Raw genomic sequence first — 13540 nt, 5'->3', positions numbered from 1 at the left:
TGTTCTTTGACCTCACTCCCTTACCTCCCTGACTCCGCCCCCCCCCGTGTCGTGGGCGGGACGCGACACCTCCCACCCACCCCCGCCCCCGGCACGCATGCGCAGTCCCCATGCTGCGCGCCGCTTCGCGAGCAGTGAACCGCGCCGCGGTCCGCTGTGCTGCGCGTAGCCCGGCCCGGTCAGGCTCTCCGCGCCGCTTCGCCATGTCCGGGCTTCAGCCGCAGCCGGCCGCCGCGGGCGCCCCGGCCCGGCCCGCCACGGTGCTGGGCACCATGGAGATGGGGCGCCGCATGGACGCGCCCGCCAGCGCGGCCTCGGTGCGCGCCTTCCTGGAGCGCGGCCACACGGAGCTGGACACGGCCTTCATGTACTGCGGCGGCCAGTCCGAGGCCATCCTGGGCGGCCTGGGGCTCGGGCTGGGCGGCGGCGACTGCACAGGTAACGGCCGCCCTGCTTCTGCGGCCTGGCACCCAGCGTCGTGGACCTGCCCTCTCCTCCCCGGCCCGGGCAGCCCCGGCAGCCGGACGGCGCTCTGCCCCGACCCCGTCCGTCTCTGCATCCTTCGGGACCTGCACCTCGGGAGCCCCCATCTTAACTCGGAGCCTGCGCTCCCCCTTGCTGCCTACCTCCTGCACGCACGCACACAACTGTGGGGCCAGGTGCCCCCCCCCCCCCACTCCTTGCCATCACAGCCCAGAGATTCCCTGGGCACCCTTTTCTCATCTTGGGCTTTGGTCAGTCTCTAGACTTTGTCGTGTGCCTTTAAGAGTACTTCTGGAAGACAGTCGCTGGTGGCTCACACCTGTAAATCCCAGCCCCGGCAGAAATGTCCAGGAGACTTTTATCTCCAATTTAAGTACCATAAAAAATGGAAGTGGAGCTATGACTCCCATGGTAGAGTACTGGCCTTTAGTAAAAAAAAAAAAAAAATGCAAGAACAGCACCCAGGCCCTGTGTTCAAGCCCCAGAACCGCACCAGGAAAAAACAAAAAACCCCTGGGGTCTCTGGGAGCACTGTTGGGGATACCATAGGAAGATTTGGGGCAAGATCTTTCTGTCTGTTGTGTGAGAGGAAAAGTGCCTAATGCCAGTGAACTCAGAGTCTAGCAGGGAAGACTGAAGCTGGGAGCTTCAGAAGAGGGAGTTCTCTGGACAAAACAGCGACCAAAGCTGAGCCTTAAAGAATACATAGTAGTCTGCTGGGAGGTAGAAGAAAAGAATAGGCCTTATAAGAGTAAGGCAACACCTGCGCAAAGACATGGCTTGTGATTGCAAAGTGATGTCTGGCAAGATGACCACTGGGACAGATGTGGCTTAAGAGGATGAGAAGGAGCTGTCCCATTAGCTTGATGCCTCCTCTTTGCCATCCCATGTGTGTAGAGAAGTACTTTCTTTTTATTTTTGTTGGGCAGGGGGCTTGAACTCTGGGACTGGGCCCTGTCCCTCAGCTCTTCAGCTCAAGGCTAGCGCCTTACCACTTGGACACAGCACCACTTCTGGTTTTCTAGTAGTTTATTGGAAATAAGAGTCTCATGGACTTTCCTGCCTGGGCTGGCTTTAAACTGTGATCCTCAGATCTCAGCCTCCTGAGTAGCTAGGATTACAGGCATGAGCCACCGGCGCCCGGCTGTCTACCAGGTTTTGTTTCTGAGTTGGTTTTTCTTCAGCCGTTCCCTGCTTCCTTTGAGTGCAATGGCTCACTGAGCCAAAGTCCTTCGATCAGACCTGGGGCAAAGTCCACACAAGAAGGGAGCCAGAAGGGAGGGACTGTGGTCTTCTTTCCCCCTTCACATGACCAGAAAACACTCCTCTGACCTATAGGAGCAGTGCAGAGTCTAGTCCCCATCAATTGGGATTCCCTGTGGAGACAGGGAGGGCTGAATTCACTCACTCTCAAACTGTGGAAACAGCTGTTCGACGTGGCTCTGGTCTCTGCAGTGGAGGGATGCATGTGCAGGTTCGAGTCTGGGAGGAACTCTACTGATCTTGCTCTGTTGCCTCTGACTCAGATTGATCACTGCCAGGGCCCCATAGTCCTGCGCCTACCTCTCTATCCTACATTGCTATAACAACCCCTTCCAGGCCTGTCCCCTTGAGTTCCTTCTATGTGCTACAGCCCAGGGAGCTAGCCAGCCCATTCAGACTCTGACAAAGCCTGGGAAGAATCAAGGCCACATCCAGTAGAATGTTGGGGGGGCCTCTGGGATCAGATGTGTGTACCCTTCTCCTGAATCAGGTTCTGCACAACCTGCCTGCAATTTACTCAGAATGGTAGCTGAGTCCTGCCTCTGTGACTTTGCCTGTCTTCTGTTGGTGCAGACAGCTTGTGTCAGTTCTCCTACTGAAAGCTTCCCTGATTTGCATGTTGGGCTCAATCCTTTTCCTGAGCCTCCTGTGGGTAATGTCCTTGATGCAAGTTGGTTATCAGGTAGAAGTCCTGATACCCATGTTTTGCGGACACCCTCTGCCCAAGGGCTCTTAGAGGGCACAGCTAGCAGTTGTGTGAGTAAAGATGGTGATTGGAGGTGAACGTTGGGAACTCACACTGAATACATTATTTAATCCTGTGATCTCTGTTTCAGGACAACTCCAGGTTTGGTTGTTTGTTTTGTTTTGTTTTTGTTTTTTTGCTGGTCCTAAGGCCTGAACTCAGGGCCTGGGCACTGTCCTTGAGCCTCTTTGTGCTTAAGGCTAGCTTGTACCACTAGAGCCACAGTGCCACTTCCAGTTTTTGATTGGTTAATTGGAGATAAAAGTCTCATAGGAACTTTTCTGCCCCAGCTGGCTTGGAATCAATAAAATCAGATCTGAGCCTTCTAAGTAGCTAGGATTACAGGTGTAAGCTACCATCGCCCAGCCAGTTCCATTCTTGTGATTGCCATTTTATGGAAATAGAAGTTCAGGAAATTTAAGTGATTTATCCACGGTCACATAGCCAGTAAATGGCCTTAATAAGTCCCTTAACCATTACATTTTTTCAAGTGAAAATTGCCACCAAGGCCAACCCTTGGGAGGGAAAGTCCCTGAAACCTGACAGTGTCCGGTCCCAGCTGGAGACGTCACTGAAGCGGCTGCAGTGTCCCCGAGTGGATCTCTTCTACTTGCATGCACCAGACCATGGTACCCCTGTGGAGGAGACACTGCGGGCCTGCCACCAGCTGCACCAGGAGGTGGGAGAGGGTCTCCAGAGCTCCAGGAGGGAGGGCTCTCCTCTCTTCCCATCCTCCCTCTACCAGCAAAGAGGGGGAACCAGAGCACCCAGGGCAGAGCTGGGAAGACCTCAGCCCCGGGGTCCCCACTCCTACCTCCCCTGCCTAGAGTCCTGGGTTGTACAGAGTTGTGACCTCACCTCTCCCCTGCAGGGCAAGTTTGCGGAGCTTGGCCTCTCCAACTACGCCTCCTGGGAAGTGGCGGAGATCTGTACGCTCTGCAAGAGCAATGGCTGGATTATGCCCACTGTGTATCAGGTGAGGGGTACCTGGTGTGCCAGGGTGCCCAGGCCGTGGACTGCAGGGCTTGGCTGATCTTCTTTCCCCTCAGCCTGCCTCCTGTGCCCTCCTGTGCTCCTCTGCCCAGAGCCTGTGCCTGGCTCGCAGGTGCCCTCAGAGGACAAAGTTCCTCAGCCTGGCCAGCAGGCAGCTGCCCACTTTCTGCCTGAGTGCACAGCTTGGTTCCTTACTTCCAAGCCTGGCTCTGCACCTCAGGGAAGTGCTCAGGGCTCCCTCAGTCATCTCTTCCCAGGAAAGCCCAACCCCAGGAGCTTCCACTCTCCAAATGTCATTGTCTTTTTTTCTTTTTTTCTTTTTTTTTTTTTTGGTTGGTCGTGGGGCTTGAACTCTGGGCCTGGGCACTGTCCCTGCGCTCTTCAGCTCAAGGTGAGCGCTCTACCCCTTGAGCCACACAGCTCCACTTCCGGTTTTCTAGTGGTTTATTGGAGATGAGTCTCACGGACTTTCCTGTCCGGGCTGGCTTTGAACCTTGACCTGAAGATCTCAGCCTCCTGAGTAGCTAGGATTACAAGCATGAGCCACCGGCACCCGGCTCAGCCTGTATTTTTAAATTGACTGTAACATCTTTTGGAGGTGGAGACTTTATTCTAGACTTGCCAGTGGTTGTAAATGCAGTGTCTGGCCTGTAGCTGGAGCCTATACACAATTTGTAGAATGAGGAATCCAGGCCAGTTTCCCTTCCTAGATACTTTCCCGCACTCTGTACACCACTAGTGATTTTTTTTTTCTTTCTCTTTTTTTGGTCAGACTTGAGGCTTAAAACTCTAGGCCTGGGCTCTGTCCTTCAGCTCTTCAGCTCAAGGAAAGAGCTCTACCACTTGAGTCACAGTGACATTTCCAGTTTTCTGGTGGTTAACTGGAGATAAGAGTCTCATGGATTTTCCTGCCTGGGCTGGCTTTGAACCAGGATCCTCAGATCTCAGCCTCCTGAGTAGCTAGGATTACAGGCATGAGCCACCAATGCCAGGCCCACTAGTGATTTTATTTTATTTATTTTTATTTTTTGTGAACATACTGTACAGAGGGGTTACAATTACATGGGCAAGATAATGAGTACATTTCTTATCAAGCATTGCAGCCTCCTCCTTTGTTTACCCTTCCCATTCCTTCCCAGCCTCCCCCCGCCCCCTCCCAATCCCCCCCCCCCCAAAGTTGTAAAGTTCGTTTTCGACATGACAACTTGTACTTCTCATAGTTGCAACGGGTCCACCTGTATCCTAAACGACTTGTTTTTCCCCATCTCCTCCACAAATTATACCAACATCAAATATAGTGAAAGCAGGGGTTATACTGTGGGGGAGGGACATACAAAGCAACAAAGAAATAATCTTATAAATGAGTTAGAAACAAACGCATGAAAGAAAAAAACATTTAAATACATATCTAAGGGTTCATTTTCCTAACATCACATTATCTGACCTTTTCTGCTTGACTCATACATATACTAGATATTGCAAATAAGGGAAACCATGGGACCTATGTTTCTTTGGGCTTGGCTTACTTCACTTAATATAATTTTTTCCAAGCCTTTCCATTTCCTAACAAATGGGGAGATGTCATTCTTTCTGATGGAGGCATAACCCACTAGTGATTTTAGAAGTAACTGCTGGAGTCCTGGGCTAGTATGGATTGTTTATTTATGGCAGTATTAGAGTTTGAACTCAGGGCTTTGCACTTACTGGACAGGTGCTTTACCACTTGAGCTATGTTTCCAGCCCTTTTTGCTCTGATTATTTTTGAGGTAGGATCTTGTTTTTTGTTTTTTTTTGTTGTTGTTGTTGTTGTTTTAGTTCTTTTGGTCGGTCGTGGGGATTGGACTCTGGGCTTGGAAGCTGTCCCTGCGCTCTTCAGCTCAAGGTGAGCGCTCTACCGCTTGAGCCACAGCTCCACTTCCGGTTTTCTAGTGGTTTATTGGAGATTAGTCTCACGGACTTTCCTGCCTGGGCTGGCTTTGAACCGTGATACTCAGATCTCAGCCTCCTGAGTAGCTAGAATTACAGGTGTGAGCCACTGGCGCCCAGCTAGGATCTTGTTTTTGTCTTTGGTGGTCCTGGATCGCAGTCTACCTTTTTATGCTTCCAGCTATAATTGAAATGACAAGGATTACAGGTGTATATCACCACGCTCAGCCTTTTTATATTGAGATGAGTTATCATGAACTTTTTTCCCAGACTAGCCACAGAAAAGTCCATGAGACTCATCTCCAGTTGGCCGGCAAAAACAAGCTGAACTAGAGGTATGGTAGAGTGCCATAGTGAGTGAAAAAGCCCAACAAGAAAACAAAGCCCTGAGTTCAAGACCCAGAACGAGCACACACATAAAAAAACATACTGTCAAGTATAATGGTAAGGTCCTGTAGTTTCAACCACTTGGGAGATTGAGGCAGAAGGATCATTTAAGCCCAGGAATTAGAAGGTAGTTTTTGCCTCCAAAAAGCCTCTAAAATAAAGTATTTGGGTTTTGTTCTATTTTGTTTGTTTAAGAAAGAAAAAGACTGAGTAGTTCTGCTCCCATCACATGTCCATTCTATCTCCCTGTCCTTCTCCTTGCAGGGAATGTACAACGCCACCACTCGACAGGTGGAAACAGAGCTCTTCCCCTGCCTCAGACACTTTGGACTGAGGTTCTATGCCTACAACCCTTTGGCTGGTATGGGCTGCATGGACACAGCACCTGTAGGGGGTGGGAGGAGAAAGCAATCCTGGCCTGGTGGATGCCAAACCCTGGGAAGCAAGCTTTGCTAAGAGGCTGGGCTGAGCCCCCTATACCTCCTGGAAATCCCCTTCCCCAGCCCACAGCTGTGGAGGATCCATCATCTTATGGGAAGCATCTGGGCAAGGGTTCTGATTGCAGCCTTCCCTCAGGTGGTCTTCTGACAGGCAAGTACAAGTATGAAGACAAGGACAGCAAGAAGCCTGAGGGCCGCTTCTTCGGGAATAGCTGGGCCGAGACCTACAGGAACCGGTGAGCCAGGGTGGTCTGTACCACTGCATCACTGCTGCTTCTGAGGGGCTGGCAGCCTGCGTAGTCTGGCCCTATAGAGGAGGCAATCCTTTGCTAGAGCCCAGCGGTGCTGCAGAAGAACTTGGGGTGGGGCTACCTGTCCTGCTTAGCTCTTTGGTTCTGGCCCTCCTTGCGATGCCCAAGGTCTTGACCCCTGTACCACTCTCTCCCCACTCAGCTTCTGGAAGGAGGACCACTTCAAGGCCATCGCCCTGGTGGAGAAGGCCCTGCAGGCCGCCTATGGCCCCAGTGCCCCCAGCATGACCTCAGCCGCCCTGCGGTGGATGTACCACCACTCCCAGCTGCAGGTAGCCTCTCCCTGTCCTGGGTGCTAAGCTCCTGCCCTTCTGTGTGGCTCAGAGTGACTGTTAGATGACTTTATCTTCTGAAGTTTCTCTTATACTTCTCATGGCCTCTGTTCCCATTGATCCCTGATGGTGTCCAAGTGCCATGTGCATAATGAGTCTTAAAACTGGGGACTTAGTTCCCTTAGAACTTAGGAGTTACAACTGTCCCTTATTGATGAAAAAGTTGGAGTGCATACAGCTATTAAGGGTGCAGAAGTCCTAAACATTGTACTTGATTAACTGCAAAACCCATGACTCACTCCTCTAGTGGGAGCTGGGTGTTCTTTTTTTTTTGTCAGTCATGAGGCTTTATCTTGGGGCCTGGTAACTGTCCCTGAGCTCTTTCTGTTCAAGGCTAGCACTCTATATCACTTTGAGCCTCTCACCACCAGATTTTTGGTGTTTAATTGGAAATAAGAGTATCATAGACTTTCCTGCCTGGGCTGGGTTTGAACCGTGATCCTCAGATCTCAGCCTTCTGAGTGGATAGGACTATAGGAGTGAGCCACCAGCACCCAGCTTGGGTGTTCTTTTCTGTCAGGGGCCTGTATCTTCCTAGTAGAGCTTCTGACTTGTGCCTCAGATACCTGCATAGTGTCTGCCATGTGCATGCTGCTCAGTAAATGGCTCCAAGTGCTCAGCACAGCTTTTCTCTCTCCTGACCACAATGAGGATTGGGTCTCAGGTTAAAGAGGGTGACAGATCTCACTCAGGTCTTTGTGGATGATCAGGGGATGGGGGTGAGGGGAAGACAAGGTGAACATTTATATAGGAGTGACTATCAAAGCACAGATTGAGAATCTTGATAGGGCTAGGCCAGCAAGACAGGTACCTGGAGCCCACAGAGCAGCAGAACATGTTGAAATCTGGCTGTTTCCCCACGCAGGCTGCCCACGGGGATGCGGTCATCCTGGGCATGTCCAGCCCAGAGCAGCTGAACCAGAACTTGGCAGCCACTGAGCAAGGGCCCCTGGAGCCGGCTGTTGTGGAAGCCTTTGATCGAGCCTGGCACCTGGTTGCCCACGAGTGTCCCAACTACTTCCGCTAGATGATGACATCTAAACAGTATTTTTCTAAATTTGGGCCCTGCTCCTAGCTGCCTTCAGAACATAGAAAGGATGAAACCAAGTCCTACACTAGCATTTCCTGTCCAAATAAAGCAAGCACCTGGCCGGTCTCAGCCCTGGGGTGAACCATACCTTGTCTTTTCTGCTTCTCACCACCTGTTCCTTACCCTGCCAGGGTACCCACAAAAAAAGGGGCAGAACCACGAGCTGGGGGCTCCAGGAGGCAAAGGTGGTGGCAGGGTCTCAGGAGCTCACCGCCCTCACAAGGATCTGTCCTTCCTTGTTCTCAGTTGTCCTGACTCATTGTGCTACACAGTAGAAGAAAAGCGCTGGGCACCTTGCAGTAGATTTTCTCTCATTCAGAATCACCTCACTAAATGCTCAGAAATGAAACAACCCAAGCAAAAACTACAATTAGAGTCCCCACAAAAAAGTCGAAGAATGTGAAAAATCCTTCCTACATACCGTGGACATTTAGGGGGTGGGGGAGTTTGAGACTCTTCTGTTGTTGCTCAGATTGGTCTCAAATTCCTAGGCTCAAGTAATCCATCCAGCCTCCCAAATATTGGCAAAGACTGAATCAAAATCCTCAAAGAAGACACTCAGTTGGCCAATCAGCACATGGAAAGCACCACAACCTCATTATTCATCCAGGAAAAGAAAATAAAACTAATTCTCACCCATGCAATTGGGCAGAGTTAAAAACATGTCATTAGCAACTGACAAAGGTTTGGAGAAGCTGGAACTTTCCTCCAGTCCTGGTAGGACTTCAGATGGAGTAACGAATTTGGGTTCTAGAAAAATGCAAACATTCACCTGAGTGAGCTGTTGCAGTCCTTCGGTTCATACCCTGGAGATGAAGAGACCTAGCGTCAAACAAGCACATTCACCTGAGAGCAGCATCATTGTAATTCATAACAGTTAAAAAGGAAAAATGGCCCAAATGGCAGCAAACAGAGCCATGGACCTTGAAGCTTAAGTACAAATGGCCAACTGGCTTTGTCAGCACTGAATGGCAGTGACCCAGTAGCTCTCATTCTGCTGCTCTAGGTCCAATAGCAACACATCAGTGGCTATGCTGTCTCATGGGACATGTATAAAAAGGCATGGGTTCAATTCCTCAGTGATATGTAAAGAGAAAAGGCCAGAAGTGGCACTGTGGCTCAAATGATAGAGTACTACATTTGAGCAAAAGAAGCTAGAGACAGACCCCAAGCCTTAAGTTCAAGTCCTAGGACTAATTAAAAAATAAAAAAAGTTGGAGGCATAGCTCCAGTGGTTGAGAGTCAGCCAGTAAGCAAAAGCATCAGATAACAAATATGAGTCCCAGTCAAGAATTAAAAAAAAAGGAAGATGCCAGTTAGACCAGCACTGGAGGCCAAACCAGGAGAATGGGAGTCCCAGGCCAAAGTGGGCCACACAACAATATCCAGTCTCCAAAAAAAATCAGAAGGAACAACCACCAACAAGAAAGGTGTCGGTGATATGTAGATGAGCCTTCTAAATTGTAGAGATAAAGTGATAATCTTCAGACACAACTTTCTACTTCAAAAGTTTTCAATTAGCTGGGATATAATCGCAGCTACTCAGGAGACTGATGCAAGGGCAGACTAGGTAACACAGTGAGAACATATTTAAAAAAGAAAAAAAAAAGCCGGTTGCTGGTGGCTCACGCCTGAAATCCTAGCTACTCAGGAGTCTGAGATCCGAGGATCGTTCAAAGCTAGCCCAGGTAGGAAAGGCCATGAAACTCTAATCTCCAATAAACCACTAGAAAACCAGAAGTGGCTCATGTGGTAGAGCGCTCACCTTGAGCTGAAGATCATAGTGACAGCACCCAAGCCCAGAGTTCAAGCCCCACAACCGACAAAAAAAAAAAATAAAGAAAAAATGGCCAAGTGCTGGTGACTCAAGCCTGTAATTCTAACTACTCAGGAGGCTGAGATCTGAAGGTTGCAGTTCAAAGCCAGCCCAGGCAGGAAAGTTTGTGAGACTCTTACCTCCACTGAACCACCAGAAAAACTGTGGCTCAAGTGGTAGAGTGGAGCTAAAGAGCACAGGGACGATGCTCAGGCTCAAAGTTCAAGCCCTACAACCAACCAAAAATGAAAGAAAAAAATCACAACCTAGGTGCCAGTGGCTCATGCCTATAATCCTAGCTACTGAAGAAGCTGAGAACTGAGAATCTCGGTTCAAAGCCAGCCCAGGCAGGAAAGTTGTTGAGACTTATCTCCAATTAGCCATCAGAAAACAGGAAGTGGTGCTGTGACTCAAAGTGGCAGAGCAATAGCCTTTAGCTGAAGAGCTTATGGACAGCACCTAGGCCCCACACCTGAGACACATGCACGTGCACACAGAAAATTGCAGGGCTGGAATTGTGGCTTAATAGTAGAGTGCTTCCTTAGCATGCATGAAGCCCAAGATTCGATTCTTCAGAACCACATACGCAAAAAAAGCTAGAAGTGGAGCTACAGCTCAAGTGGTAGCCTTGAGCAAAAGAAGCTCAGGGACAGCACCCATGCCCTGAGTTCAAACCCCACAGCCAACAAAAAATACAATTATATTACTGAAGGATTTGCTCAATGGTAGAGCACTGGCCTAGCATGCGGAAGCCCTGGATGAAGCCTCAATGTAATTATATATGTAATTTTAAAACACTCATGCCAATTCAGAACTTTGCTGCCTTTCATGCAGCCGGAGAAAGTACTTTCCCCATGGTGTTAAATATTGACAAACATTGTGGATAAGTGACTTTAACAGCTTGCCTGAGAAATGAAGCCAGTGGTGGTTATATAATTAGGTAACTAGCCCTTTGTCTTTCACTCACTATTGCTATTGGAATAATTGTTCTGTGCTGATGTAATAACCTACCTTAAGGGAGGAAATATAGACAAGAAACTGAGAAAGTAGCTTTGGTTTATGATACAGTTGGGGCAGATTGTCTCCAGCAGTATTTAATGGAAATTCATCTCACTGTGGCTTGTGGGTGAAGAGTACTTGAGGCTTGGGACTAAAATGAACATGAGAACATTTCCGTGGCTGCAGTGGGATGGCCAGTCCTTTACTGAACTTCATTACTAAGAGGTACATTTACATTTTATTTTTGTCATTGTTCTGGGTCTTGAACTCTGCCTGGATACTGTCCTTCAGTGGTAGCTGGCATTCTACCACTTGAGCCACAGCTCCACTTCAGGCATTTTGGTGGTTAATTGGAAATAAGGGTCTCATTGACTTGCCTGCCCAAGCTAGTTTCAACCTGTGACCTTCAGAGCTCAGCCTCCTGAGTAGCAGCTAGGGTTACACGTGTGAACCACTGGTACCTGGCAGCATTAACAACTTTTTGAGCAAAGTACAAAAGCTTTGACTTGCTGCTTATAAGTACTCAGCATGGCCTGGAGTTCCTCTCCTAAATACAGACAAACTGCCTGTACAAGTCAGGAATTAGCACAGAACCACAACCATTAGAGAAAGAAATCTCTCTTCCTTCAAGGATAAATACAGTGGTTTCTCAGTATAACCACACTGGGCAGAAAAAGATCACAGTAGTTGTGAAGTTACTGGACCTTGAAGCCTAAGTAAAAGTGGGCAACTTGCTGCACCACCCTGAACACTAGTGCTGAACTGCTGCCCAAACTGGCACCTGGCATGGGATCTTGAGTTTTACTAGTGTCTCTTTGCAATATTTTTTCAAGCCAAAGGTGAAATTCTAAATGCTTGAACCTGGCAAAGTACATGTGATGCATTCTTTCCCTGTCAGTGGGTTATTTGAAGTTCCTCTAGATTATTTTATTAATGAGTATAAAAATATTAGTACACTAATATCTGTTGGCATCTTTGCAAAGTTTTTTTGTGTGTGTGTGCCAGTACTAGTACAGTGTGTGCTTGAATCCAAAGCTGGGATACTTTTTCTTTTTCTTTTTAAAATTTTTTTTGGTCTGGTCGTGGGGCCTGAACTCTGGGCCTCGGTCCTGTCCCTCAGCTCTTCAGCTCAAGTCTAGCGCTCTACCACTTGAGCCACAGCACCACTTCTGGCTTTTTTCTTTTTGCTTATGTGGTGCTGAGGAATCGAACCCAGGGTCTCAGGCATGCAAGGCAAGCGCTCTACCACTGAGCCACCTTCCCAGCCCTGGGATACTTTTCTTTAGCTTTTTTTGCATAAGGCAGGCACTCATCACTTGAGCCACAACTCCACTTCCAGCTTTTTGGTTGTTAACTGGTGATAAGGGTCTTGGAGATTTCTCTGCCTGGGCTGTCTTTGAACTGTGATTCTCAGATCTCAGCCTCCTGAGTAGCTAGAATTATAGATGTGAGCTAGTGGTGCCCTGCTTAACTTGCATTTTTTTTTTTTGGTCGGTCATGGGGCTTGAACTCTGGGCCTGAGTGCTGTCCCTCAGCTCTTCAGCTTAAGGCAAGCGCTCTACCACTTGAGTTTCAGTGCCACTTCCAGTTTTCTGGTAGTTAGTTGGAGATAAGAGGTTCACACTTTCCTGCCCGGGCTGGCTTTGAACCGCGATCCTCAGATCTCAGCCTCCTGAGTAGCTAGGATTACAGGCGTGAGCCACTGGTGCCCGGCTCAACTTGCATTTTTAAAAGGCATTAGCACTTATTACATCCTTTCCTCTCTACTCTGGAGACAGAGCTCATCTCTGTGTGGTTGGGATTCCCCATCTTCCTACTGTTCCAAATTTCCCTCACCCCTGTGTTCAGCATGGGTATGGTAGGGCAATGGTTTTCCTGTATGAGTATCTGGTGTTAGATCAGTTAATTTGACTAAGCCACTCACAGGGACTGAGACTTGTATCTATGGTTTTATTTTATTTTTATTTTTTTATTTTTTATTTTTTTGGGGTCTGGTCATGGGGTCTGAACTCTGGGCCTGGGCACTGTCCCTCAGCTCTTCAGCTCAGGGCTAGTGCTCTACCACTTGAGCCACAGCGCCACTTCCGGCTTTTTTCTTTTTGCTTATGTGGTGCTGAGGAATTGAACCCAGGGCCTCAGGCATGCAAGGCAAGCGCTCTACCACTGAGCCACCTTCCCAGCCCCTGTGGTTTTATTTTATTTATTTACTTTTTTGTTGGTCGGTCGTGTGGCCTGAACTCTGGGCCTGGATGCTGTCCTTCAGCTCTTCCGTTCAAGGCTAGCGTTCTACTACTTGAGCTACAGCGCCACTTCCAGCTTTTTCTGCTTATGTGGTGCTGAGGAATTGAACCCAGGGCCTCAAACATGTAAGGCAAGTGCTCTACCACTTAGCCATCTTCCCAGCCCCAAAATTTTAGGTGTTGTTTTTTGTGTTTTTTTTTTTTTTTGGTCGATCATGGGGCTTGAACTCTGGGATATCTATGGTTTTATTTTATTTTTATTTTTATTTTTTTTGGGGGGGGGTCCGGTCGTAGTGCCTGAACTCTGGGCCTGGGCACTGTCCCTCAGCTCCTCAGCTCAAGGCTAGCGCTCTACCACTTGAGCCACAGCGCCACTTCTGGCTTTTTTTCTTTTTGCTTATGTGGTGCTGAGGAATCAAACCCAGGGCCTCATGCATGCAAGGCAAGCGCTCTACCACTGAGCCACCTTCCCAGCCCCATATCTATGGTTTTAGAAAATAACATTTCACATGACA

General features: G+C 48.8%; 1 protein-coding gene across 1 annotated transcript; it reads left to right on the top strand.

The window, feature by feature from the left end:
• Positions 1-100: 100 nt before the first annotated feature.
• On the top strand, positions 101-8039 carry LOC122115243 (aflatoxin B1 aldehyde reductase member 2). The gene is made up of 7 exons (XM_042688627.1): positions 101-438; positions 2983-3170; positions 3363-3467; positions 6062-6158; positions 6374-6473; positions 6691-6820; positions 7746-8039. Exons 1-7 carry the CDS (start codon positions 111-113, stop codon positions 7905-7907), a joined length of 1110 nt encoding a protein of 369 aa, XP_042544561.1. The 5' UTR covers positions 101-110; the 3' UTR covers positions 7908-8039.
• The last annotated feature ends 5501 nt before the right edge of the window (positions 8040-13540 follow it).

This window comes from Dipodomys spectabilis, unplaced genomic scaffold (assembly GCF_019054845.1).
Source record: "Dipodomys spectabilis isolate Male_0828 unplaced genomic scaffold, ASM1905484v1 ptg000118l, whole genome shotgun sequence".
Lineage (NCBI taxonomy): Eukaryota > Metazoa > Chordata > Mammalia > Rodentia > Heteromyidae > Dipodomys > Dipodomys spectabilis.
Note: the sequence above shows the minus strand (reverse complement) of the source record. Positions and strands in the feature narration are given on the sequence as shown.

Excerpts from the sequence above, each read along its gene's own strand:
- LOC122115243 (XM_042688627.1), top strand. The coding sequence starts at position 111 with ATGCTGCGCGCCGCTTCGCGAGCAGTGAACCGCGCCGCGGTCCGCTGT. Across the intron at positions 6,474-6,690 it reads GCCGAGACCTACAGGAACCG|CTTCTGGAAGGAGGACCACT; the intron begins GTGAGCCAGGGT and ends CTCCCCACTCAG. Across the intron at positions 6,821-7,745 it reads ACCACCACTCCCAGCTGCAG|GCTGCCCACGGGGATGCGGT; the intron begins GTAGCCTCTCCC and ends TTCCCCACGCAG.